Consider the following 24,578-nt stretch of genomic DNA (forward strand, 5'->3'; position numbering starts at 1 on the left):
TGTGTTATGTCCTAATTGGCTGTGTGTTCTTAACTCACGTGGCATCGGACTTTATGGTGTTTTTCGAAGCGTGCTTCCCCCCTCGGACTATGTGTGCTTGATTGGGCCCAATCTCCCCTGACTATTGTGATTTTGCAGCGCCTATCTGTGGGATCAATCAAGAATCCATGTGTTTGTCTGCCAGCCATGCACCTAGATCCCAGGTCCTGCTTGACTACATATTTGAGTGCCAAGGTAGATGTGGAGTTTGGGACAGGTGATTTTATTAATAGGGATGATAGTTCATTTTTATCGATAAAGGCATCGAAATCCATATTAGCACTGCAATAAGTCAATTCTGTGGTAGGATCCTGATTTTGCCGCCTTCTCATATTAAAAACGTTTCTTCATTTCCTTTCTCTCCCAGTTAGGAAAACAGTCATTCAGGCACTCATCTCATCTAGGTTGGTCTATGCAAACGCTCTTTACCTTGGTCAGCCCGACTACCTGATTAATAGAAACCAGGTAGTGCAAAACGCAGCAGCCCGCCTACTCCTCAGTCTTCCATTGAGAGTGCAAATCACAGAGCGTTTCATCATACCGGGCCTGGTAATCTGGCTTCCAGAATTCGATCTTATCTCCGAATAGAAATTTGCATTCGTCAAACAGGGCGTTAGCTGAGGTAGCCATGATATGCTGCACCAGAGCCGGAGGTCGCTATTTTCCAATCCGGGTCCCTCAGCCTGGAATAAGCTCCCTCTGGACCTGTGCGTAGTTGAATCTGTTTCCACCCAAGAGGCTGAAAACATGGCTCTCCTCTCAAAGCTAAGTTGCCCTTACCTGTGAGCTTAGCGCAGGGACACTCACAGGAGTAGCTGCTCGCTTTGCAAATCTCAATTCTTCATCATCATCTGTCCACAGCGTGATACGGAAAAAAAGAATTACATGCTGAACAGATTGCCGTAGGCAGTACCAACCTTCTTGAAATTGAGGCCTACATTACGTAGTTCCCTCAAGATAATGTCTTTTAATCAACTACATGTTAATTTTCTTTTATTGTGTTAATACCATTGTGCAAATACTCTTCTATAGACAAAAAATTGAACATCGCAAAATTATTTTTTTGTGAGTTGAAAGAAACGCGCATTACGTTCAAATATCCGGGGCGGTGACTTTTTTCTGCGCCATTTGGAGAGAGGGGCGGGGCAGAAAAAGGCAGACAGGTTTGAGGCGAACTAAACAGGCTCCCAGCAGAGCCCACAGCAACGTTAGATCAGGTAAGTATTGGTTGTTTTGACCGTGACAGAAAGTACGTTTTTAAAACCTTTACATATGGCGCTAAATCACAGATTAACTTTAGAGGAAGCAGCATGTCAGTGAAAAAAATCGCAATATGAGCAGCACAGGATCTACTGTGCTTGTGAAATGGGCAGGTCTTCTCAATGAAAGAATGAAGAGGAGAGGTCTTGGTGAAAAGGTGAAGTAGCTTTATTTAAGTAGAAAGCTAACACCACTGGAGTGCATCCTGACTCCTCGAAGCACCAACAGGCAATGACTGTTAAAGCCGTTCGTTCCTCAATGAAAGTCAGTATGCACGCGAATACAAGATTGTAAATAAACATGTTATTAAGAATCAACTGTACAGCATGCGCATGCAAAGGAAGGGAAGCGCATGCCAGAACAAATAGGCAAGATGCATTATACAATTAACATGCACGAGGAAATAAGCGTGCACACAAACATTCTCATGCGCGTGAACGTGAACCAACAGGATTCACTCATTGCACCACCCTCCCCCTTTTTTAAAAAACCAATATAAAACTTTAATGAAAAACAGTGTGAGACATAAAATGATGTTGGTGATTTAGGTCATATAGAAATCCTTATATTTCAAAGGAGGGGGACAATTGCGAGAAGGTCTTGAGGTAAGTATGGTTGGTGTAGCATCTAAGTCATTTTGGCAGGAAGAAACTGTAGATGGGGACATTGCTGATGACATGGGAACTGAGGATTGTGAATCAGCTCCATTAGTAGAGACGGCTTCATCACTTGACAAGTCATTAGAAAAGTGTGACAAATTTAGATCTTCATGTAATGGAGATTTCTTGTTAGATAAAATAGTATAAGCTTGATCAGGAGTTAATTTGACTAACATTCTTTTATTCCACCAACCCTTTGAGCCCAAAAACAAAGATCCTTTTGCGAGCTTGAGAATTTTTATGGGTAAGGAATATTTGGAGAGTCCCTTTTTAACCCTATTGGGAGACTTCACCATAACCCAATCACCAACCTAAAATTCATGTAAAGTATTACAACTCTTTGTGTCAAACCTTTTCTTTTGTGCCAAGTGTTGAGCAGAAACATTTTCCAGCATATTTTTTTTATCTTTGCAAACCTGACATGAATTGTCCCCCTTTTTCAAGACTTTCAACCAAGCAGGGTAGAGAGTACCATTTGGATCTCTCTTCTTAAGGAGTCTGAAAGGAGAAACACCTGTAGAAGAGTGAGGTGTAATGAGATACGACCAAATCTTTTTCTTAAGAAAAATGTCTACAGGTGAATTAGAAGCTAAAGCAGATTGAATACCCTCCTTTATTAATCTATTCATCCGCTCCACAAGACCATTTGAGGAAGGGGAATATAATGCCACTCTCAAATGTTTAATGTCATGAGCAGAAATAAAATTGTCCATTGAAACGGAGGTTAAGTGAGAACCATTATTTGTGACCAGGTCCTTGGGAAAACCTTCTGAAAGAAAAACTCTAGTTAGAAAACTGATCGCAGATGCGGTATTGGGAGAAGAACAAATTTCGAACTCTACCCACTTTGAGAAATAATCAATTAATACAATAATGTATTTCTTATCACTGGACAAGACTTCAAATGGTCCTGCGAAGTCCAAAGCTAACTTGGACCAAGCTCCTTCTGGGACAGGCACATTATGTAAAGGAACTTTCATAGTGCTCCAGTGCGTATCAGACAAAAGACAAGTTTGGCACAAGTTGATCCAATTTGAGACATATCTTTCCAATTCAGGCCACAAACATTTTTCTTTCAGTCTTCTTGATGTGGCACCTACTCCAAGATGACCTTCGTGTGCTATATTAAAAAATTTTGAGCGAAGAGAAACAGGAGGAACAGCAAGATCACCATGCATGATTAAACCTTCAACAATAGAGAGCTCCTCATTCACTTGGGCAAAGGATTTTAAAGGCGCAGGCAGAGAGCGCTCCTTTGGCCAGCCAGAAACAATCATGTTCTTAACTGCCAAAAGAATGGAGTCTTCCTCTGATGCCTTAAGCCAATCTTCTTGTGTAATACATGAAATATTTTCAATACAATCTTCAATAGATGCCACAACACAGTCATTACAGCTTGCTAATGGTTGTTCATGTTAGATTAATGTATGTGGGCGGTGTGCTAGGTGCAGGTACAGTCACAAACAAAGTTTTGTTGCTGTTCCTGAAACGGGTGAGTGTTCTCAAGTTTACTTTCATTCAGTCTGTCTATTTTCTATCTCATTGAATACATTATTTCATACAAACATATCCCCTGGCACAAAAAATGTTAATGGCACCCCCTAGCACGTATATCTTCGGGAGCACCTGTTACGTGGGACATCAGTTCTGGGATGGCTGCACCACTCCAGACGCTTGTTTCATGATAAGCACTATTTCTGTTTTTTCCTAATGGTGTGTATGTGTGAATTGTTTCCACGGTGGCACACACTCTGTTTTTCTATCTGTATTGTGTTGCTTTTGAGGACTGTTTTCAAAGACAAAGTGATTGTTTTTATCATAAGAGAGGAGAGATGCAAAGGGTAATGAATTGAAGTGTTGAATTACTTCATGGGTGGCTTTCTAAGCACTGTATATAAACCCCAACGACTGTAAGCCAGTTCTCTTGAAAATACATTCAGTAAACAGAGACTGTTCAAAACCTCTATAGCTTTTGAGAAGTGAAAAAATCTAATTTGAGAACTGTGTTCCGGGGCCTGAGGCCTGCCTGGGAGTATAGACTTAGGATGGGAGCAGACAATGGAACTTCAGATCACAAGCTGCTCAGTCTTTGGTGTTTCCAGCTCAGAATGGAAGACTTGGGAGAAACAGTCATAAAGACTGATTACCCACTCAACTTCTTGGAAAGAATGATAGCTTGCTCCCAGGGACCTAAGTATCAATAGTGCAGCAGGTACAGAGGCACCAGGAACCAAGAGGTCTGAGGAGCCAACTGCACACCAATTATAGCTGTTACTGTTATAGGATCAGGAACCCAGGTCATGTGCAGTATTTGTTTCTTGCATAGGTCCCATGAGACTTTCACTACACCGCTGACAGCTTAAGCACAGAATGTGGTGCAGCCATCATCTTTCTGGCCAGATCGTATACGTAACTTAAGTTCTAAACTGCGCATCTTGCTCTCTCTCCTACAGACCCTTGTAAATCTGTGAGATGTCGAACAAAGGAGACCTGTATGATCAAAGATGGAAACCCAGTGTGTGTGCCAGACTATTCAGGCACCTGCTGGGGATGGGGAGATCCTCACTACCATACCTATGACGGGTACAGCTATAACTTCCAGGGCACATGTTCCTACACCATTTCTAAGTACTGCGGCACCGACCCTACACTCGTCCCCTTCGTCATTGATGAGAAGAACGACAACCGAGGGAACCAAGTGGTTTCCTATGTGCGACTGGTCAACATCTATGTGTACGGCTACAAGATATCCATCTACAAGGGTGAAATTGGAAAAATAAGGGTGAGTGATCCAAAAATAGACCATATTTGTAATTGTGTAGTATGTTGGCCATTGCATGATTTCTTTCTGATTGGGTATAATTCTGATGTGGTGTAAATAGAACATTGGACCGTGAGTGGTTAATGTCTGACAGGGCTCTTCTGTAGATCTGTCATCTTAACAAGTTGTCTATTGTGACTTTTTTTGGCTAATACACTTACAGAAGATTTCTGATCTTGCCCTTTGTGTTTAAAGTAGAAGTAGGAATGAAAATGGCCAACTCACTTTAGAGGCATTACACAGGACAGCACAGGAAGGCAGCATACCTAATGAAGACCAACTTTCAACTCAGTCTCCAGGTTTAGCATACACCATATGACACATAAGCATGATGCTCGCCTACTCAAGAATTACATCCACACCATGAACCATACATCCACACTAAATCCCCGGATGCACACCTCACACCTCTCCAGGTTAGGCAGAGCCAAGAGTTCCATCCACACTGTAACCAATTTCGAAACCACCATAAAAATGAAACAAACATTCAAGATAAAACATACCCCAATATTAAATTATTTAACTTGAAGATACCCATTATTTTCTACAACCCATCCTTGTGCTGTAATGATCATTTCCATTCCTTCTAAATGGACTACAACCCCTTCCTAAATTGCTCCTAGTATCTCAAGACCCCAAACCGCAAATATCTTCAATTGCTGTCAAAAGTATTCTTGTTACATTTTCTGATATTTTCACTCACCTCTTGTGCCCTAGGTCCAAAAAACAAATTGAACTCCCTTTCTGCTCCCACTCAAACATCTCCTTTCTTCTAAGACGTTGAAGGCAGATTAGGAACATTTCTAAAACTCACTACTCTTCATTAATTCCATACCTTGCTATCCTCTACCCATACTGCGCTTGACACACCTAATACTAACCTGACAGAATCAGGCCACATTGTATTCTGTGGTGGCTTGATGTGAATCATCTAGCCAACATCAGTGTTCACCTCCTCACAGTTTGTTTCTTTCTTGGCCATGTACTCTATTCCATGTAACACTTCTATAGCGCATCCTTTAGATTCTTACACCAACAATCTGCTCTCTACCGCATCTCGCCCTCATCCACCTAGCAACTAACTTGATTTTAGTTTACAACCTCTCAGTAAATTGCATAGTAAAATAGTATTTAGATGGTGTGCATGGTATTGATCGTCCCGCTTCACAGAGCAATTAGCGCTCTAGCTTTTTCGACCATTCTTTTACTGCTCCTACTATTATTTAATACGGCCCTAGCGCGGCGAGAACTGACATAGGGTAGGGTGTCTCTCGGCACCACCTTTCTTCAAAATCTTCGTCTTTTGGACATCTGGTAGAATGTAATGATAGGGTGAGAGGCATACCATTTGTGTTGTTTAATTAGTACTGATTTTTTAGCTATGTTTTAATAACAGGAAGCAGACATTTTCGTAGGCCTGCTTCACGGAGCGGTTGGCATTCTAGCTTTATGGACTATTGTTTTACTGCTCCTGTCAGTATTTAAGTGTGGCAATGGTGTAGACGCCTGTCTTCGTCCATTCACACCCAAATGGGTCAGATGTTACAAATGCTGCTTCTTTTAATCCAAATAAAGTTGTTTATTTATCCAGTCAGCTAAAACGCTTTGCCCCTCTACTCAAGAGGTATGTCACTCATCTATAGACCTCACTAATGGTATCATTAGGTGTAACTACTGTAAATTTTATATCCCTCCTTGTTATAATACTCCAGGATCGGGTCTACATCTAGATGTTTCCAACCCCCATAGTGTTGGCCCCTTATTCATCCAACTCTAAACTCACTAATCTTGGCTTTTATAACAATAATTGCCGTTCTTTGGCCAAACATCTGTTAGACATTTTTAATTTTCTTCTAGACAATCTGCCCGATGCAGTGTTTTCAACAGAAACCTGGCTTCATTAAGCCTCTACCCCAGATATCATTGTGACACTCTCCACCCCCAAACTATGGTATGGTTACACCTGATTGTGAGGATAAGAGAGGGGGTGGCATTGCAATTGTTTTTAAAATGCAGTTTCAGTATTAGACACAAGATCTGTCCATCATAGATTGTGAGGCCTTATTTTTCGCTCTCTGCCTCTCCCATAATTTCATTCTGTCCGGTGCCATGATTTATTGCACCCCTGGGACATGCTGGCATTGAAGCGCCCAGCTACTGGACACCCTTTCTCATCATATCCTCAAATCTGCTAACTTTAATGTACTAGGGGATCTTAATATTCACTTAGACGATTCTACTTGATGTTTTGCATCCTCTCTAGTAGAGGAACTCAAAGCTTTAAATCTACACTTAATAAACAATGCCCCTACGCACAGTGCTAGACATCTGCTGGGCCCCCTTTTCTCAAATCTTAAGAGTCTTGTTGTAGATTGTCCGACTCCTCTACTCTGGTCAGGAAACGGCCACTACAACGCGGCCGTTTCCACGCAAACCTTAACCACGCATGCATTTCAACGCATGCGGGGTTACCACAAAAGCCTTTACCATGCATACCTTTACTACGAGATACATGGTAAAGGCATGTGTGGTAAAGGCTAAAATTCGAAAAAGGGGGCTTGGGGGGTCACCCCCACAAATAAAAAAAAAGTGTGAGAAAAAAAGGGGACTGGGGGGGGGGGGGGTCTCCCCCCCCAAAAAAAATCCTCACCTGATGTCATGTCGAGAAGTGCAGGCAATTGGTGTCGTTTGAGAGAAAACAGAAATAAACTTCAGCTTCTTCTTTATGAAGTACGGCCTCACCACGGAAGATGCTGAGGAGACGACGTGAAGAGGTAAGGGGAATTTTAGTTTTAAAAAAAAAAAGGATTGAGGGTTAAGGGCAGGGATAAATATAAGAAGGATTGGGGACTGGGGGATTACGTAAGGGTACAGGGGAGGGGTATAACCTTTACCAAGAGTATGCCCTTACCATGCATAAATTTACAAGAAAATTGTTATAAAGGTATGCGTGGTAAAGGAATATTCGTGGTAAAGGTTATGCGTTGAAAAAGCATTCCGTTGTAACGCATGCGTGGTAAAGGCATGCGTTGCAATGGAATGCTTTGTAACGACATAAAACCCTCTGGTCACATAATCTTGCAGTACTATTTTTGCATTGATTTCTTCTCTGGTAACTACAATGTCCCCGTTTCCTACTATTCCTTTGAAAAACTGCTCCAAGCTCAGTTTCTCTACTTTTAATTCCTAACTACAAGACACATTACCCAGTTTGAGCCAATCAGTCGTTTCATGCCTGTCTAAGGTTGTTAACTGGATTCCAGATCCTCTAGATTTGGTTCCGCCGGCTAAACTTATCATTCAGTCCAGACTGCATACTCCAGTCCCCATGGTTCAATGACACTCCTTGGTGGGTCAAAAAACACTGTAAGCATCTGGAAAGGATTTGCTGAAAATCCTGTGATGAGGAAGACAAACTTAAATACAGATTAGCTCTTAAAGAATATCATAAAGATTGCCGTTCTACCTGAGCAATGTTACACTCTGCTAAAATCGTCTCATCTTAAGATTTCCCAAAACATTATTCAGAGTGGTTAAAGAGCTATCTGATCCCGGAAAGATACCCCCCTCGTCCTCCCTTTCACAGATGCAGTGTGAAGAAAAGGCATTTGTTTTTTAAGTTGGTGGATATTCAGGCCTCCTTTTGTTCAAAATCCCGGACCTCTCAGTCTATGCCAGAAAGGAGGGTGACCTGGACTTCGGTATCTGATGCCATAAAGAATCAGATAGTGATAGGCCTTCTGGGAATTGTTTCAATCAGTGCATGGATTCCTTCTCTCCCACTGAAGTCCTCTCCCTCCTCACTTTGTTGAACTCCATAAAGTATGAGTCTCCCTTTGACTCCTCCGTGTCCTTTGTGAGCAAACTCAGCCCGAATTTCTGCAAATATTGACTGCCCTTCTCAATTCTTCACTGCGAAAGTGAAGTGTTTCTAAAGCTTGGAAACACTCTATGTTCTCATAAATTCTTGAAAAATGTCAACCAGCAGATCTTATGATTTGTGGAAACGCATGATCTCCTTCACCAGTGGCAATCTAGATAGAGGGCTGGTTACAGCACAAAATCCACTTTCGTAGAGCATTTCAGACTGCAATTAAACAGTGGCAGTACAGCTGCACTAATCCTGCTTGAACTTAGTCTAGCTATTGACACTGTGTCTCACGAGCTAGAGTACATTGGTCTCCATGATCTAGTGTTGACCTGGCTGGCTTCTTTTTTGCATGACCGGACTTTTCAGGTTTTCTCTACTAATTTTACCTCCAGATGTCATTTTCTCCCTTCTGGAGTTCCCCAGGTCTCCAATCTGAGCCCAATGCTGTTTTACATTTTTGTGTGTCTTCTAGCTGATATTTTGAAAGGCTGTGGCCTCTCGCTGTTCTCCTATGCTGATGACACCCATATCCTCCTTTCTCTGTCACCTAGTGAGGATCACGGCTCGGACACCTTGAACACCTGTCTTCTAGAGATGGCCACCTGGATGAGTAACAATTTCTTGAAACTAAATGGAGATAAGACAGAGGTTTTGTTAGTGGATAATAAACCCCAATTGTGGGGCCAGCATCATTGACCTGTTTCTCTTGGAACTCCGCCAGTTCCTGTCTCTATCGTTAAACACTTAAGTTTCTCGCTTGATGATGAACTCTCAATTAAATCTCGAATTTCCAAGGCAACATCTACCTGTTTTGCAGTCTTGAAGTGGTAATAGAATTTCTCTAAATGCTGTCTGCTCAAAGAACTGTTGTCCAGGCTCTGATTCTGTCAAGACTGGACTACAGCTGGGCAATTTCATCTCCCCAAACATTCTTCCATGTCAAACCTCTTTCAAGACCTCTACTGGCTTCCGCTAGAAAAACGGATTCAGTTCAAAGCTCTGTGCTATATGTAGTAATGAAGCAGGATGCTGAAATTGTCTTGAGTAATAAGGTTTATTGGTTACAAGGATGAGGAGCCAGCCCGGAAGCAGCCAGCTCCAACAAACTTCAAGCTCAAGATGAAATCAACACATTCCACTGTAACTAAGCAACACTATAGCTAGTTAAAGAAACATACCCAACATGTGCGTGGCTATTTACATCATATTATTAAATAACCCAAACAAGTTACTACATTTACCCTCCCTTCTCCTAACAAAAAACAAAAATAATAAAGAACTAAAATAAAGAACATAAAAAAACATTACGTTTCAATCCCTGAATCTCGCTGGTTTGGTGATAATCCGAGAAGATCTCTTAATGTTGGTAGATACAAAGTCTTTTCCAGATTGTATCTTGCCATCCAAATCGGGAGACAAGACTCTGGCTGAACATTGAACTTTAGCAACTTTGCTCAAATTCCACCAGAATCCACCCTCAACCTGTATAGCATTACCAACGATCTTAACCACTTTAACCGGTGGACCATATTTACTCTCACCTTTGTTAATGTGTATTGATTTTCTAATCTTCACAATGTCCCCAACCTTCAAAAGAGACAACTTTGAACCTCTTCTGAAGTCGAAGCTGTCCTTTTGTTTAGTTTGAGCAAGAGTGACATTTTCTTTTACAATGGACATCAACATGCTAACATCTAATTCACTATTGATCCATTTAGACATCCAACCAGGCCGGAACGAAGTATTAGGTTTCCTTCCTCTCATTAACTCAAAAGGGGACACTTTGGTGGATGAATGTGGTGTGGTTCTATAAAACCAAATCATGCTGTTAAGTGACTTGACAACATCCTGATTGTTAGCTTTAGCCCATTTCACGCAGTCCCCAATAACCCGATTCATCCTTTCCACAAGACCATTTCCTTGAGGGTGATAAAGAGAACTCTTAATATGTTTTACACCAGAGGTAGATAGGAAGAGTTCAAACTCTTTACTTGTAAACTGTTTCCCATTATCAGATACAAGAAATTCAGGGAAACCTTCTCTCGTCCAGCTACCAATCAGGAAAGTGATAATGGATTTGGTATCCACCTCTCTAACCAATTTATATTCAGGCCATTTCGATGCATAATCTACTGAAACTAATATAAATCTAGAATTTCCACTGAGAGTCAAGTACGGTCCCATGACATCAACACCAATTTTTGACCATGGGCGATCTGGACACTCAACAGGCGTAAGAGGAGGAACAAAAGTTTTAAGCGATTTGTCAGAATCTTTACAGATGCAACAATCCATTACAAATTCTTCGATTTCAGAATCCATCCCAGGCCACCAAAATGTGTCACGAATGCGACGCTTGGTGAAAGAGGCTCCTAAATGACCCTCATGAGCCCTAACGAGAATACCTTTCCTGAAAGAATGCGGCAGGATTAATTTGTCATTCCTCCATAGAAATTTCATCTTCAATTTTGGCAAAGGGTTGGAGAGCAGGAGAAATAACCTTTTCGCTAGGCCATCCACTCTTCACAAATTTACATACATCCTGGAAAACACAATCCTTTGCAAAGCATTCTCTCCATTCATCCTCCGAACAAAACTTCAACTCTGGAATATCCACTCCAGCCACAAAACAGTCTTCACAAACCTCATCAATCAATTCCGAAAAAGAAATCTCATCATCATAGTGGGAATCTGCACAAGGAAACCGAGAAAGGAAATCTGCTCTACCATTGTTCCCATCCGCGATATGTTTAATGTCAAAATGATATTGGAGCAATTTGGTGACCATTCTCATTATTCTGGGAGTACAACACTTAGTGAGACACCCTCCCAAAATATTAACTAAGGGTTTATGATCTGTTAGAAGTAAAAATCGTTTTCCCCATATATATGATCTGAACTTCTCAATGGCCCAAGCGCAAGCCAATAGTTCCCTTTCGATGACAGAATATTGCAATTCTGGAGATCTTAACACCCTAGAAGCGAATCCAATGGTCCCTTCAGCACCACCGTCAATCTGTGTCAAGGTAGCACCTAGACCTACTTGACTTGCGTCAACTGTTAAACAACATGGAAGACTTGGGTCAAAAGGTTTAAGAACAGACCCCTTCCCTAAAAGATTTATAACCTCTTGAAAAGCTACCTCACATTCATCACTCCAAACAAATGTAGTCCCCTTTTTGAGAAGATTGCTAATGGGGTGGACAATCGTGGCATAGTGAGGAATAAACCTGGAATAATACTCACAAAGTCCCAATAATGATTTGACTCCAGTTTTATCAATGGGAGCAGTAGCATTGGAAATGGCCTCCAAAAGTCCCGGTCTTGGTTTGACACCATCTTGGTTTAGGATATGACCTAAATATTCCAGCTCAGTACGAAAAAACTTGCACTTTTCTGATTTTAAAACCACCCCATGTTCCTGAAATAGACCTAACACTTTGTTTAGTATATGTTCATGGGAGGTGGAATCTTTGGCACAGATGAGTACATCGTCTTGGAAAACCAGCACTCCATCCACTCCTCTGAGAATATTACTCATCACTCGTTGGAACACTGACGCAGCAGAGGCTAAACCAAAGGGCATGCGTCGATATTGAAACGTGCCTAGAGGAGAGACGAACGCTGTCAGATGACGAGAGTCAGGATGCAACTCCACCTGGTGATACGCGCTTGCCAGGTCAAGTTTAGTGAAGAATTTTGCACCTTTGGTCAACGCAAACAAATCGTTATTCTTTGGAAGAGGGTGTGAATCAACCCAGATTTCTTTATTAAGAGACCTCAAGTCAACACATACTCTGAGTTGACCACACCTCTTTCTGGGGATGACCAAAGGCGAAAGCCACAGAGAGGATTCAATTGGCTCGATGACTCCCTTCTCACATAATTGCAACAGTTCTTTCTCTAAATCATCTCTAACGCTAAACGGTACACCTCTAAGTTTGTGTTTCACAGGTGTGGATCCTTCTTTCACTATAATTCGGTGCTTGAAACCCTTAATTTTTCCTAGGTTAGAGCTGAAAACAGATGGAAATTTGTCCTTTAGAATTTGTACTTCGTCAGGACACCCAACAACAAGAACCTGTTCTTTTGCCCCAGGTTTAAAGATCATTCCAAACAATCCTTGATGGAACCAACCTAATATATTGAGCCCCTTGACAGCGACATATACCTTCCCTCTTATTCTTCTACCTTTGAAGGACATTTCTTCCTCAAAGAAACCTAAAAGATCAATTTTCCATCCTCCGTAGGATACCGGTGAGCGATCTGGAGGAAGAAGTGGCATGGTACCTTCCCATGTCTCATTAAACAATTTCTGGGTAATCATTGTTATTTTAGCACCTGAGTCAACTAAAAGCTTGATGCATTTGCTACCCACAAAAATATCAACAATAGGATCTACACAACATTTAGGGTCAACTTCTATGATATCACAACTATTGGAATCAGTAACAACTGAAACAACTTCAGAATCTGAAGAAGATTCTGAATCAATCATACATACAGTGGGTTTCTTAAATTTCTTCTGATTTTTCAATTTCAAACAGACATTTGCAAAATGTCCCACTTTCTTGCAATAATTGCAGTTGACGTTTGAAGCAGGACAACGTGAACCCTTTGGGTGGAGGGAATATCCACATTGCATACATGACCCAGAATCTATTTTGGTGGTTTAGTAGATTTTCCTGAATTATTGGTGCTACTTTTGAAAACTTTTGATGACTTCACAGATGAATTGTTAGAATTTAAATTGATAGCATTGATGGGTTCAACGACCTTTTCTTCTAACTCTTTTAGAGATGTCATGGAAATTTCTATGCTTTTTGCCAATTTTATAGTTTCATCCAAAGACGGGTCACCCATAGTTAGTAACTTCTGTCTAATGTTCTTATCCTTACAGTGACACACAAATTGATCTCTAATATGTTGGTCTGAGAAATTATCAAAGCGACAGTCCGCAGCTAACCTACGTAGAGCAGAGATATAAGAATCAATGTCTTCCGATTCTAATTACTTCCTTTTGAAAAACTTGTGCCTGAGAACCATTAGACTTGGTTGTTTTTCAAAACGAAGTTTCAGTTTTTTAACACTTTCAAGATAAGGATCATTCAAAGGTGGATCATCTTGAGGAAGTTCTGGGAGGTGCTTAAAAATTGATCTCCCTTCGAAACCCAAAGAATGCAAAAGAAGGTATTTCTTTCTCTCAGCATCAAATCTTGATGCTCCTATAGCACCCAGATAGGTTTCGAAGGCATCATGCCAGACTTTCCATCTAATTGTTGGTTCACCTGGTGTATCAAGGAAGGCTGGAGGAGGATTCACAGATTGTAGAGTACACATTATTTTTACAATAAACTGTAAATGAATTAAAATGTAGTTAAGTTTCACCACTGGAAGTATTAGTAACAACAATGTAAGCTAAGAAAAAAAAATAATCCAGTGTTTTGGTTGCTTGGGTGAACGTACTGTATTCACATGTAATAAGAAAATAAGTAAAGTGTGTGTATCAGCGTGATAACAGAACTTTGAGAGATACACAATGATCAAGGCGGTAAGCTGTGCGTATCAGCGTGGATAAGTGAGCAAATCAGTGATAAGAAGCGTATCCGTCCACTGCAGTGTTTACCATCAACGATTAAGCTGTGTGTATCAGCGTAAATGGATGAGCTAACACACGAAGAGCTGTGTGTGTCAGCGTAGATGATCGCTGCAAACACAGACACGCAGACTGAAACAAGTGGCTGTGCGCGTCAGCGTAGCGGTAGAGACCTTGATGTTGTAGCAAGGCAACGCTGGTCACAGAGTGATGCCCTTTATGACGCAAGTAGCTGTGCGCGTCAGCGTTCTCTTCAAGTAGCGGCAAAGTATAGAGGGTGTATCTAGGCAACTAAATGTTGTTACACTCCGTGACGCTGTGACGCTCCGAGAGACGCTGTCTTGAGTAAAGCGACGTGGAGAGCATGCGCAGACAGTGTGACGACAGGGGTCGAGTCTGCGCTGAACGCTCCTCCACACCACACTACGCACCAAGGAATAGCTCGAGGCAGAGACGAACTGCTGGCACGAGGATAACCACGAACGTATGGTGCGTTAAGAATATTTGAATGACGCTTTACTCTGCAGCGGAGGTTAGCGAAAATAGATCTCAATATTATAAAACGATTTTTAAAGTCATACTTGAATAGCCCCCAATGTGATGAGGCGGCAGTACAAATCTTTGCACAGTCAATTAAAAACAAAGTTCTGAAGTCACCCTACCGTGTTCAGCAGAGTTGAGGCGTGTTCACGTTGAATCGTATAATGGCAGAAGCCCTGGATTGCTTGTGAGACTTGAAATAGGTGTTTCTTCCATAAACTTGCAGAATCTTTAAACAGGTGTAGAGAATAAGGCATAAGAAGTTGGTTGATGTTGATTGTAGAATTTTGAATGGATGATGCACGCAGGGTTGTCCTTGTAACCAGCTCGTCGCCAGTAAAATGTAGTAATGAAGCAGGATGCTGAAATTGTCTTGAGTAATAAGGTTTATTGGTTACAAGGATGAGGAGCCAGCCTGGAATCAGCCAGCTCCAACAGACTCCAAGCTCAAGATGAAATCAACACATTCCACTGTAACTAAGCAACACTATAGCTAGTTAAAGAAACATACCCAACATGTGCGTAGCTATTTACATCATAATATTAAATAACCCAAACAAGTTACTACACTATATTTATAAAGCCATGTCCGACTTGGATCTCCGGTATCTGAGACTGTTGATGAAACACTACTGCCCCAGCCGTTCCCTACATTCCAACATCCGCAATCTCTGTGCCTTCCCTAGATTTAAAACAGATTGTTAGGGTTGTTGCTCCTTTTCCTATCTGGGTCCCAAGCTTTGGAATGCCATGCCCGACTCGATGGGAAGATGCCAATCTCTCAGCGTCTTTCGAAAACTTTTGAAAGTATGTCTATTCTAACTTTTCTTCTGGATCATTGGCGAAGTAACTTTACCTTATATGTTGAGCACTGGGAAACCCTGCCGGGGTTGATTACTTCAATACAAGTTTAAATCTTTCTTCTTGGACAGTGGCCTAGGGATGACACAAAGCAATACATTTATGCAATATTTCATGTAACTTCAAATATGCACCTATTTTTACACTAAGTAAACTCTATCATCAGAAACAAATTCTTCAAACAGGCTTTCCCTTCAACATATGTCATCAAAAAACTGTGTTACAATTTCTGACCTTGCTTACCATACACACCTCAGACCTAATGAATAAGGGCCAATCAGAAGAATGGCAAACGCTTCACTTCATTGGACAAAGGCTAAAAGGCCCTACTGTATTGACTACATACTGAACATTCCTAAATCCACCAGATAATCACAAGATCCATGCCTTTACCAAAAAAAGGATTTTCTGGGCTCTTGCCTCCCCCGCTTAATCCCCGACATACTAGGATTGTTTTCAAACGTCATCTGTATAATTCTTCTCCTCCGTCCTATTTCGGAAATAATTGTGCGTCTTTCTTCCTACACATTAGGTGATGCTTGCACTTTTCCAGCCAAATTCTTCTTACCAGGCCACCTTTTCTCTATTCTGCAGGGTGTATCACCACTTATTTCTGAATTCCGCACCTTCTCTGAAACCACTAACGTGTGTGGTATGACATTATCCAGTACAAGGCATACAGGAAGCGAACAGAAGCACCCCTCCTTTCTTCAAAGATCGCAATGTACTACAAGCATTGGCATAGCCTTTGGGACCTATATAGTGTTTAATCATGCAGCACATTATCCTGGGTACTACAACATCTACTCTTACTTCATGTGCCACTGGTGAAAGGCCACGCACACCCATGGTTGGGCTTTTGTGCTATATAATAAACACTGGAAATGCAATCAATGACCAAATCGGGCAAGTCTACAACCTAGGAGAAATTAAATGATGAATACAAATAATGTTATTGAAATATTGCCTTTACTACTGCACCAGTCGGTGATGCAATGAAAAAGACCTAAATTAATCAATGGCAGGAGTGACATGATGCATGTTACTTGATTATTTTTGCAGCTTCTTTCTGAAATGTGCAAGTAAATGAGGGATGCATTTGTCTTATTTTTATAGTTTCAACATGATACTGTAATTTTGCATTGTGGTTAATAATCGTCATTAACCAGGGTTTACAATGTGTAGTGCCTTTTCAATGTATAGTTTGCCACTGAGTACTTAATTCATAAATCAGACTACCTAATGCATCACAAAACCTAAAATAATTCAATGTAAATGGTCTGATAATCATCAGGTACCTTCCTGAGAAAGCCTGGGGCATGTAATGATCTTGTGGCACACTCAAAAACAGCATCAATACATTACATAAAAAGTGTACTAAAAAGACATGCAATTCAGGGCTATATTAGAACAAAACATATCTTTGAATTTATGTCAGCTGCCTCACATTATTATGCTAGTATCACAGATATATTATTAATTTTTCCATTGAAATGCTTGCTTTTTCTAAAGTGTTTGAAAAAGTAATTTCTGGTCTTGATCAACCTGTGATGTGGCAGGAAAGTGTATTAATTCAATAGGAATACCACAAGTGCCTAGCACTGGAAATAAGGTATAATAAGGACAAGCTGTGAGTTCACAACGGCATCTATACCACGTACAGCTGGCACAAGAACACTCACACTTTAGACTATTCACACAGCAGAGCACAAATAGAGGGCCTTAGATGAGAGCAAGCATTGGTGGGGTTCAGGGAAATAGTGTGTGTGATGGGGAAAGCAACACAGTGGAGGAAGGGAAACAAAGAAGCAACTCAAGGGGGTGCAGTATGATGGAGGATGGGGAGGGGTGGAGGAAGGAAATCAAAACAATACAATGAAAAGAGTGGGGCACTAAAGCAACACAAGGAGGTGGGAGAAAAGGAAAAGCAACATGGGTTTTGGGGTAAAGCAAAACAAGGGTGTGGGTGTGGAGCCGAACAATAAAGGAAGGATGCAGGTAGGGAGAAAACATCACAAATGGGCAGGGAGAAGCACTATGGCGACAGAGAGCAACACAGAGTGCATAGGGAGAGAAGTACATGAGAAAGACAACTTGACAACACTCATAAAGTACACAATAGAAGAAAAAAATAGTGGTGGAAATACAAGCAGTGAAAGCAGAAATTACAGCAAATCAAGGAGATGGTAAAGGAGGATTGCAACACAGAGTGACACAAGACTGACACGTTGGGACATGAATAAGAAGCAGACAAATGAGTGACTAGAAAGCCAACCAATGGCAAGCAATGGGTAGGCTTCCAAGCCCCTCCATATTCTTAGTAAGTCATAATATGCCTCACAATAGCCAGTGCGCGCACTCTCTAGTAGGCTCAACCTAAGAAGTATTTTCCGTCTACTTTACTGCTCTCAGCCAGTGTATTTGGTTAGACGGTAGTAACGGGCTGCTTGACACTGTTCATCTCACACTACATGAAGAAATAACCACAGGAAAGTACTAGACGCATTATTAAGTGATACTTAATCACTGAAGGGCCCACCACAACTTGACATTATGTGGGACTCAAGAATGGAAGCACCTTCTGGGCTACCTCCAGATGCAGAACTAGGATACATGTAAACAATGAGTATGCGCAACAACACTGCATCTAATATCGAACCATGGACACGACTGACGGCTAGAAAGTCAAACAGAACTGTCACCCTTAAACTGTAAGGAAACACAATCTCCCATTGAAAATGGATTTCCCTTGTAACATCAAATGAGGAGTCATAATGCATCTTAAGCATTTGTTAAATATGCTGGCAGTTATTTTGTCATGGGGTTGTATGTATATATTGTACTGATTGAAACATGTACTGAAGCAGCCTCTGGCCACCCCCACGGGTTACAAACTTGAAGGACAAGCGCATGTAAACCTTTCAAAAAGTTTGCCTTTGTTCCTGAATCAGAAATGTTTTTAAAAGGGCCTTGGTTGGCAGTCTCATACATCTAACTGCACGCAAAATTTGCAATCATTATGAAAAGTATTTTTCTAGCATTAATAAATATGTTATAGGAGTGGGAACATCAGCTATAAAAAGACTGAGCTTGGTCAAAGTGCAGGGCAGTACAGAATTCCAATGGTTACTGATCTTCCCAATGCTCAGTTGGAAATATTCCATTTCAAGACGGGACACTGCTTTGACGCGATGGAGATACTAATTCACTAAATTAGGCACCGATATAAAACATTCACAATCCTGGCACCTATGGAACCCTGGAAAGCTATGAGAACCGCCATAACTCAATGACAATATCGGACCAAAAACATGACACACACGGCTGGACCTATTTTTCCATTGAGCGTTCAGCTACTAAATAGACTTGATCCATAAAGATTTTGCTTCGTGGGTATGACTTGCCCTTGCAGCAAGTACTCTTAACTTACTCCTGTGTTGCAGGATGTTTCTGGATCTGGCCCAGTTGTCATTATCCAGTAAGCTACAAAGTCACCATTTCCACACCAAGGCTTGCACAATAATAATAGTAGGCCATGAGGTTTTACTGTGCCGCAGACCTGTAATTGTAGTGTCCATATGATATTTAAGACTTTTGCTTACTGCCTTGTTTTTGAAGAACAGTAAAATCTAGGTTACTCATAATGACTTTCTCCATAAAAACTCACCCAACTCAGCTTTGCAAGCCACGAAGTAGTAGGGGGTGATAGCTGCACGGAGACTAATCCAGAACAAGCATTGGCATAGCCAATAGGTCTCGCCTTTGGGACCTTGTAAGTAAAAAAAAAACCTGAAGTATAAGACTTGACATTTACTTCGTATTTAGGATGCAGTAAATGTAAACGTGGAGTCTTGCACTTCAGGTTTTTTTTTACACACAAGGTCCCAAAGGCGAGACCTATTGGCTATGCCAATGCTTGTTCAATTAAAGGGTTGCATTTCATGAGTGGTTGAGGTTTATTGTTTTGGGGAGTGCTTTAAGCTCCTGCGTTTCCAGAGTAGTTGAATCCTGTGTTTTTTTTTGTTTGAAGACTGACATTCCAAGTTGTACAAGAGCGGCTGAGGTTCAGTGTTCGGAATTCAGCGACCTCTTTGGTTTCGAAGATTTGTGGAGGGGTGAATATAAGAGCTGCATCATGCCTCGCACAATTTTGATAGAATAGTGCACGTGCAGCCAGTAAATTTTCAACAGCGACCAGGCGCGTGGGGGGGTCCAGCAGATAGTAGCTAGAGATCTATATCTCGTGTAGCTAGTACGATAACCTTATCAGGAGTGGACACTTAGATAACTGCACTGATACAGGGTAAACATGTGTGCCCGCCTGGCTCACAGGGCTGTGGCCGAGCATCGCCGTGCACGTAAATCCTCGCGGCGCCTGATCCCTGAATCTGCTTCCAAAAGAACAGGACGTTCTGCTGAGTCCAGTCCAGGCTGTGTTTTCCCACCGCGGGTAAGATGAGGTCGGGGCAGGCCTTCCAGTTTGCAGAACCAAGCTCTCTCCAAGAGGCAAGTGGCTGCTGACTGGTCATGCGAGCGAGCCACAGAGGGTGGCAGATGTGTGGATGTGTGAAAGCACCTGGCCCAGCTTTTTCCCAGGCAGCGAGCGCTCTCCGACCGCAAATCCTTCAGTGTAAATGTCAGACACAGCCCAAGGCTTTTCGCTCAGGTGCCTTTACATTCTATCCGACTCATGTGTCAGGAAAGGTAAACAGTGCAAAATGGGTGGTGGTGCATGGCGGGGGGAGGGCGGACAAATATATTATTGTACATATAACACTACAGCCGCAGAATCGCATAATTCCAGTGGCTCAGATTATTGGATGTTTATTGAGCTCACTATTTCCCAGCTTTTTGGCGCTATGGAAAATGTATCAATTTAGTAGCAGCTAGAATATCTGTTCTGCCAAACTTTCGGGTGAACGATGATTGTACACATATTGTAATAATGCAATAGTGTAACTCGTGATTATATAAAGCGCTCCAATACCTTCGGGCCGAGCTTGCACTATATGAATCTTTAAAAAAAGGTTGATGGTTCTCGCACAACTCCCTACACACAATCATGTTTTTCAGCAATCAGTGGCTTTTGATTAAATAAAAGTGTGTAGATTCAGTGTTCTTCTCTCCGTGCCTTTGTCATGTGGTTGCTCGAGTGTGGATCGCAGATGCAATTAAAGGTGATGCTCAGATGGGTGACTCGTGACGTCCATGACCTGTTGGTTCCTCCCTCTTCCTGGCTGGGTGAAGGAGGGGGGGTGGGCATCGGCGCTCCCTGCAGCCCGCTGCATGCCTCGAGCTGATTGACTGAGTGGACTGGCTTTTTGCACCTGGTCATCGGTGTGTCTGGGGCCGGCCATATGGTGCCCGCAGTGCAAGCAAACGGCTCTATGGCCCGGAGGCTTGCGCTGGGAGATCTGCCCGGCTCAGCTTTGATCCCCTCCAAGGCATGGTGAACTGATGAAATCTGTTTAGCCCCACTGTGAGGGGCGTGAGGTGAGGGCTCTTTGAGTGGATACTCCTACTCATAGGCAAAACTGCCCTCCCCCTCTACCCGAGTGGCATCAGCTTAAGAGAGGCATTCTGGGCTCATCCCAGCAGATGCAGCAGCCGGACCATGCGGACTAACACGGACAGCCTCCACTGGCGAAGAGAGGGCCACGTGCTCCAGAGTTACGATGGGACCGACGGGTGCACCCCAAAAGTAAAGACGATAGATTCCAGCCCTTCACTCCTCAGATAGAGATAACCTGCCCTGTTTCCTGGGGCGGTAGAAAATAACAATAAACTCGGTGCCCTGATAACACAACAAGATGTCACCAGGGTGTGTGCGCGTTCGTTCCAACTTCTGGGACAGTGAAAGTCCGAGAACCACGGCCTGCACGAGGGGGGCGAGACACTGCGAGATAAGCGCAGGCACGCTAATTAAAACCAGATGGCCCCTGCACGCCGCTGCTGGCTCCCGAGAGCAAAACGCTCTGGGAGTAAACATTTCACAAGAAGCTGGGACCTCCACACTTCTTTGGCCAATTGCGTACTAAAGCCAGACGCAAAGACCAATTGCGTGTGAGGACCACAGGCACGAGCTTCTACTGAAGCTGAAGTGATTCCAAGAGGTCGATTTCCTATGCAGCACATGCGCGCTGCCATAGGCTCGACCTAAAAAGCTTATCATGCTTTAAAGCATGCTGCACGGCTGTGCCTCAATCAGTTTAACGTTTTATTGATGCTCACAAGTTCTTCTTGTAGACTGTGACCTGCACATCTTCTCCCAAATCTCAGTTACCAATTATCACTATCTGGTACCATTGTTAGTTAAAAAATGCCAAAAACTGCTGAACTTAAGATGTGTTTTGCTACTGAAATAAAAACGAAAACGTCTACCTAGGCAGAGCTGGCAACATTTTGAATTATAAGCTTAATCTTCATGGGTTTATTGGGTGCTTCTGTCATGTGCTCAAATTTAAAATTATAGGGTATCTTGTGGCCATATGAGGCTGTTTCTCTGATATGTCTGCTACACCAAGAAAAAAATAGTATTACTCCTCAAGTCACTGATATGCAAACAAACAAAACATTAGGTAATACTGACAAACTTCACATATATCTGTGAAAATGCACATTCATCCCTGGGTTCCTGGGGCTGTAGTTTAGAGTACTCAATATCAGCATAGAAAGGATGATGAGTAGACTCGTCTGGATTCAAACCTGTGACCATTTGAATAGCTCTATGAGAAATAAAGTCGATAACACCTGCACGGTCACCTCTGTGTGGAATGCTCCTTTGTAGGAACACACTGATTACCAAAAATATATTAAACACACAAATATTGAGGACATTAACTAGTGGCTGGATTTTCATAAAAGGGAGGGGACGACGTAAAGGGCAAAATTTAACAGCAAATGCAGGTACAAGAGAAAAGCGCCAAACCTGGAAGACTGAATTAATCAACATGAAAGGAAAGCGCCAGTGTCGACAGACCACGAAACGTGATGAAATATTGGCTCCGTTCAACTGGCAGGTCTCTTATTTTATTAAGGAGTGTCCCACAGCAAAGATAAAGATCTTACTCCGAGCAGGGAAACTCTTATTTTGGGGGACGTCATCTCATTTAGACCGATGGTTCTCGATACTTTGCAGGATGTGACACCAGCCTTCCTGTTGAATGCTCATCTTGGTAAATTTGACTTTGATTTTCACAGAAGTTAGTATTCAAAGGCATAAGAAACAAAGATCAGCAAGAGCGATTTTAATGGCACATTCAGTTCGCTTTATTAAGTATTAAGATGTGCAAAATTCTCCACTAGGTGGCACTAAGAATTCTTATCTAAAGTACATATCCCTTGCACATAAAATTCCATGAGATTCATTCATTTGGTTCACAATGTTGGCTGGAGTTTTTAAAAAGTCACCAGATCAGAAACCAATCCACATTTCGAACGTAACACTGCTTCTGTAACAGCCGACATGGCAGCATCATTTAAAAAAAGAATGACCTTATAACGCTCTCACAAAAACGTGCATATCGACAATGAGGCAGCACATGGCTGCATTTTTAATGTGAACATAACAGCTTATCATAATTTATAATAAGCTGTTATGTTCACAATAAAAATGCACATTTTACAACAATTAATGGAAAGGATAGGAGCGATTTATTACATCTCATAAAACAAAACTTAAAGGGACAGATTTACAAGAAAGTGACGCATCTGAGAAGATGCGTTACTTTCCCTGCGCCACTTTCAGAAACCCTTGCGCCACTATGGATGTGCCGTATTTACAATACGCAACACCATGGCGCAAGGATTGACAGATGCGTCAGAAATTCTGACACATCTGTTGACGCAAAAGTCACGCATTGCTGGAGTCGTGTCGCAAGCACGACGCAACTCCAGCAATGCAGGGGGAGGCCTATCCTCATTGTGCTGCGTCACTCCTTACGTCTGCTTCAAGCAGGCGTAAGAATTTGACGCAGTGGCGTCCTAGAAGTGGCGCAGTGAAATCTTGTAGATTTCACTGCGTCACTTCTATGAGGCTTTTTTACGTTGGAACACCCACCCTGTATACATTATACCTGACGCAGGTATAATGTGACGCAGGGCTTAACAAACTGATGCATCTCCCTATATGCGTCATGTTGTAAATGGACCAAATGCGTGTCTGAAAACCTCAGGCTGCGTGACACGGAATGTTCAGAAGCTGTCACGCGCTGGAGTAGCGGGCCCCCCATGCTCAGTGCCATTCATCATTCACTTCAAAAACTGCCTCTTCGTTGGTGGAAGGTTAGTTACTCTTTGTTTCATTCATCAACAAGACCACACACTCTGCCAGAAAGGGCCTGCATGATGTGAAGCGCATGCGTCCCAGCGCAGCGAAGGGTCCCGTTAATCTATATTTACAGTTGCAGGGAAGCCTTGCCTGTGTCATAAAGCTAAACAAGTGAACAGGTCACGAGTCCTAAAACGAGAAAATGTGTTCGGCTTCCTTGGGGCAGCGAGTGTCTAACCTGGGGGAGCGAGTGTCTGACCTGATACCAAGCTGTGTCTCGGAAGTGAAAGCCACAGATGCTCTAGCTGAAAGCAGAGAGCAGTAAGAGAGGAGGTCGGCAGGGCATGGCTAAAGAGTTAGACAGAGACAAAGGACAAACAGGCAACACCAGCATGGCTCAAGCAGGAGGGGGAGGGGGTTAGGGGATTAGGGACGAGCAAGCAAAACCAGGAAATGCTCTAACTTTAAAGTCTGAGAAAGAAACTAAGGGGCAGATTTATTATAACTGGCGCATCCCTGCATATCAGCAGGGATGCGCCAGTTATTTTGCGCCCCAGCTCCGCCATCATGAATGCGCCGCATTTATAATGCGGCGCACCATGGGGCAAAAACGGCACAGATGCGTCACGCATCTGTGCCGTAAAAGTGGCGCATTGCTGGAG

The 24,578-nt window shown here is 42.4% G+C and overlaps 1 protein-coding gene across 1 annotated transcript in view; it reads left to right on the forward strand.

The window, feature by feature from the left end:
* LOC146809146 (IgGFc-binding protein-like) overlaps positions 1–24,578 on the forward strand; it is a 790,095-nt gene that overhangs the window by 347,128 nt on the left and 418,389 nt on the right. Inside the window, exon 11 of the mRNA XM_085614833.1 lies at positions 4,412–4,740. Within this exon, the coding sequence (XP_085470959.1) occupies positions 4,412–4,740 (329 nt within the window). The remainder of the gene's footprint in view (positions 1–4,411; positions 4,741–24,578) is intronic.

Source organism: Triturus cristatus, chromosome 7 (genome assembly GCF_964204655.1).
Source record: "Triturus cristatus chromosome 7, aTriCri1.1, whole genome shotgun sequence".
Taxonomy (NCBI): Eukaryota; Metazoa; Chordata; class Amphibia; order Caudata; family Salamandridae; genus Triturus; species Triturus cristatus.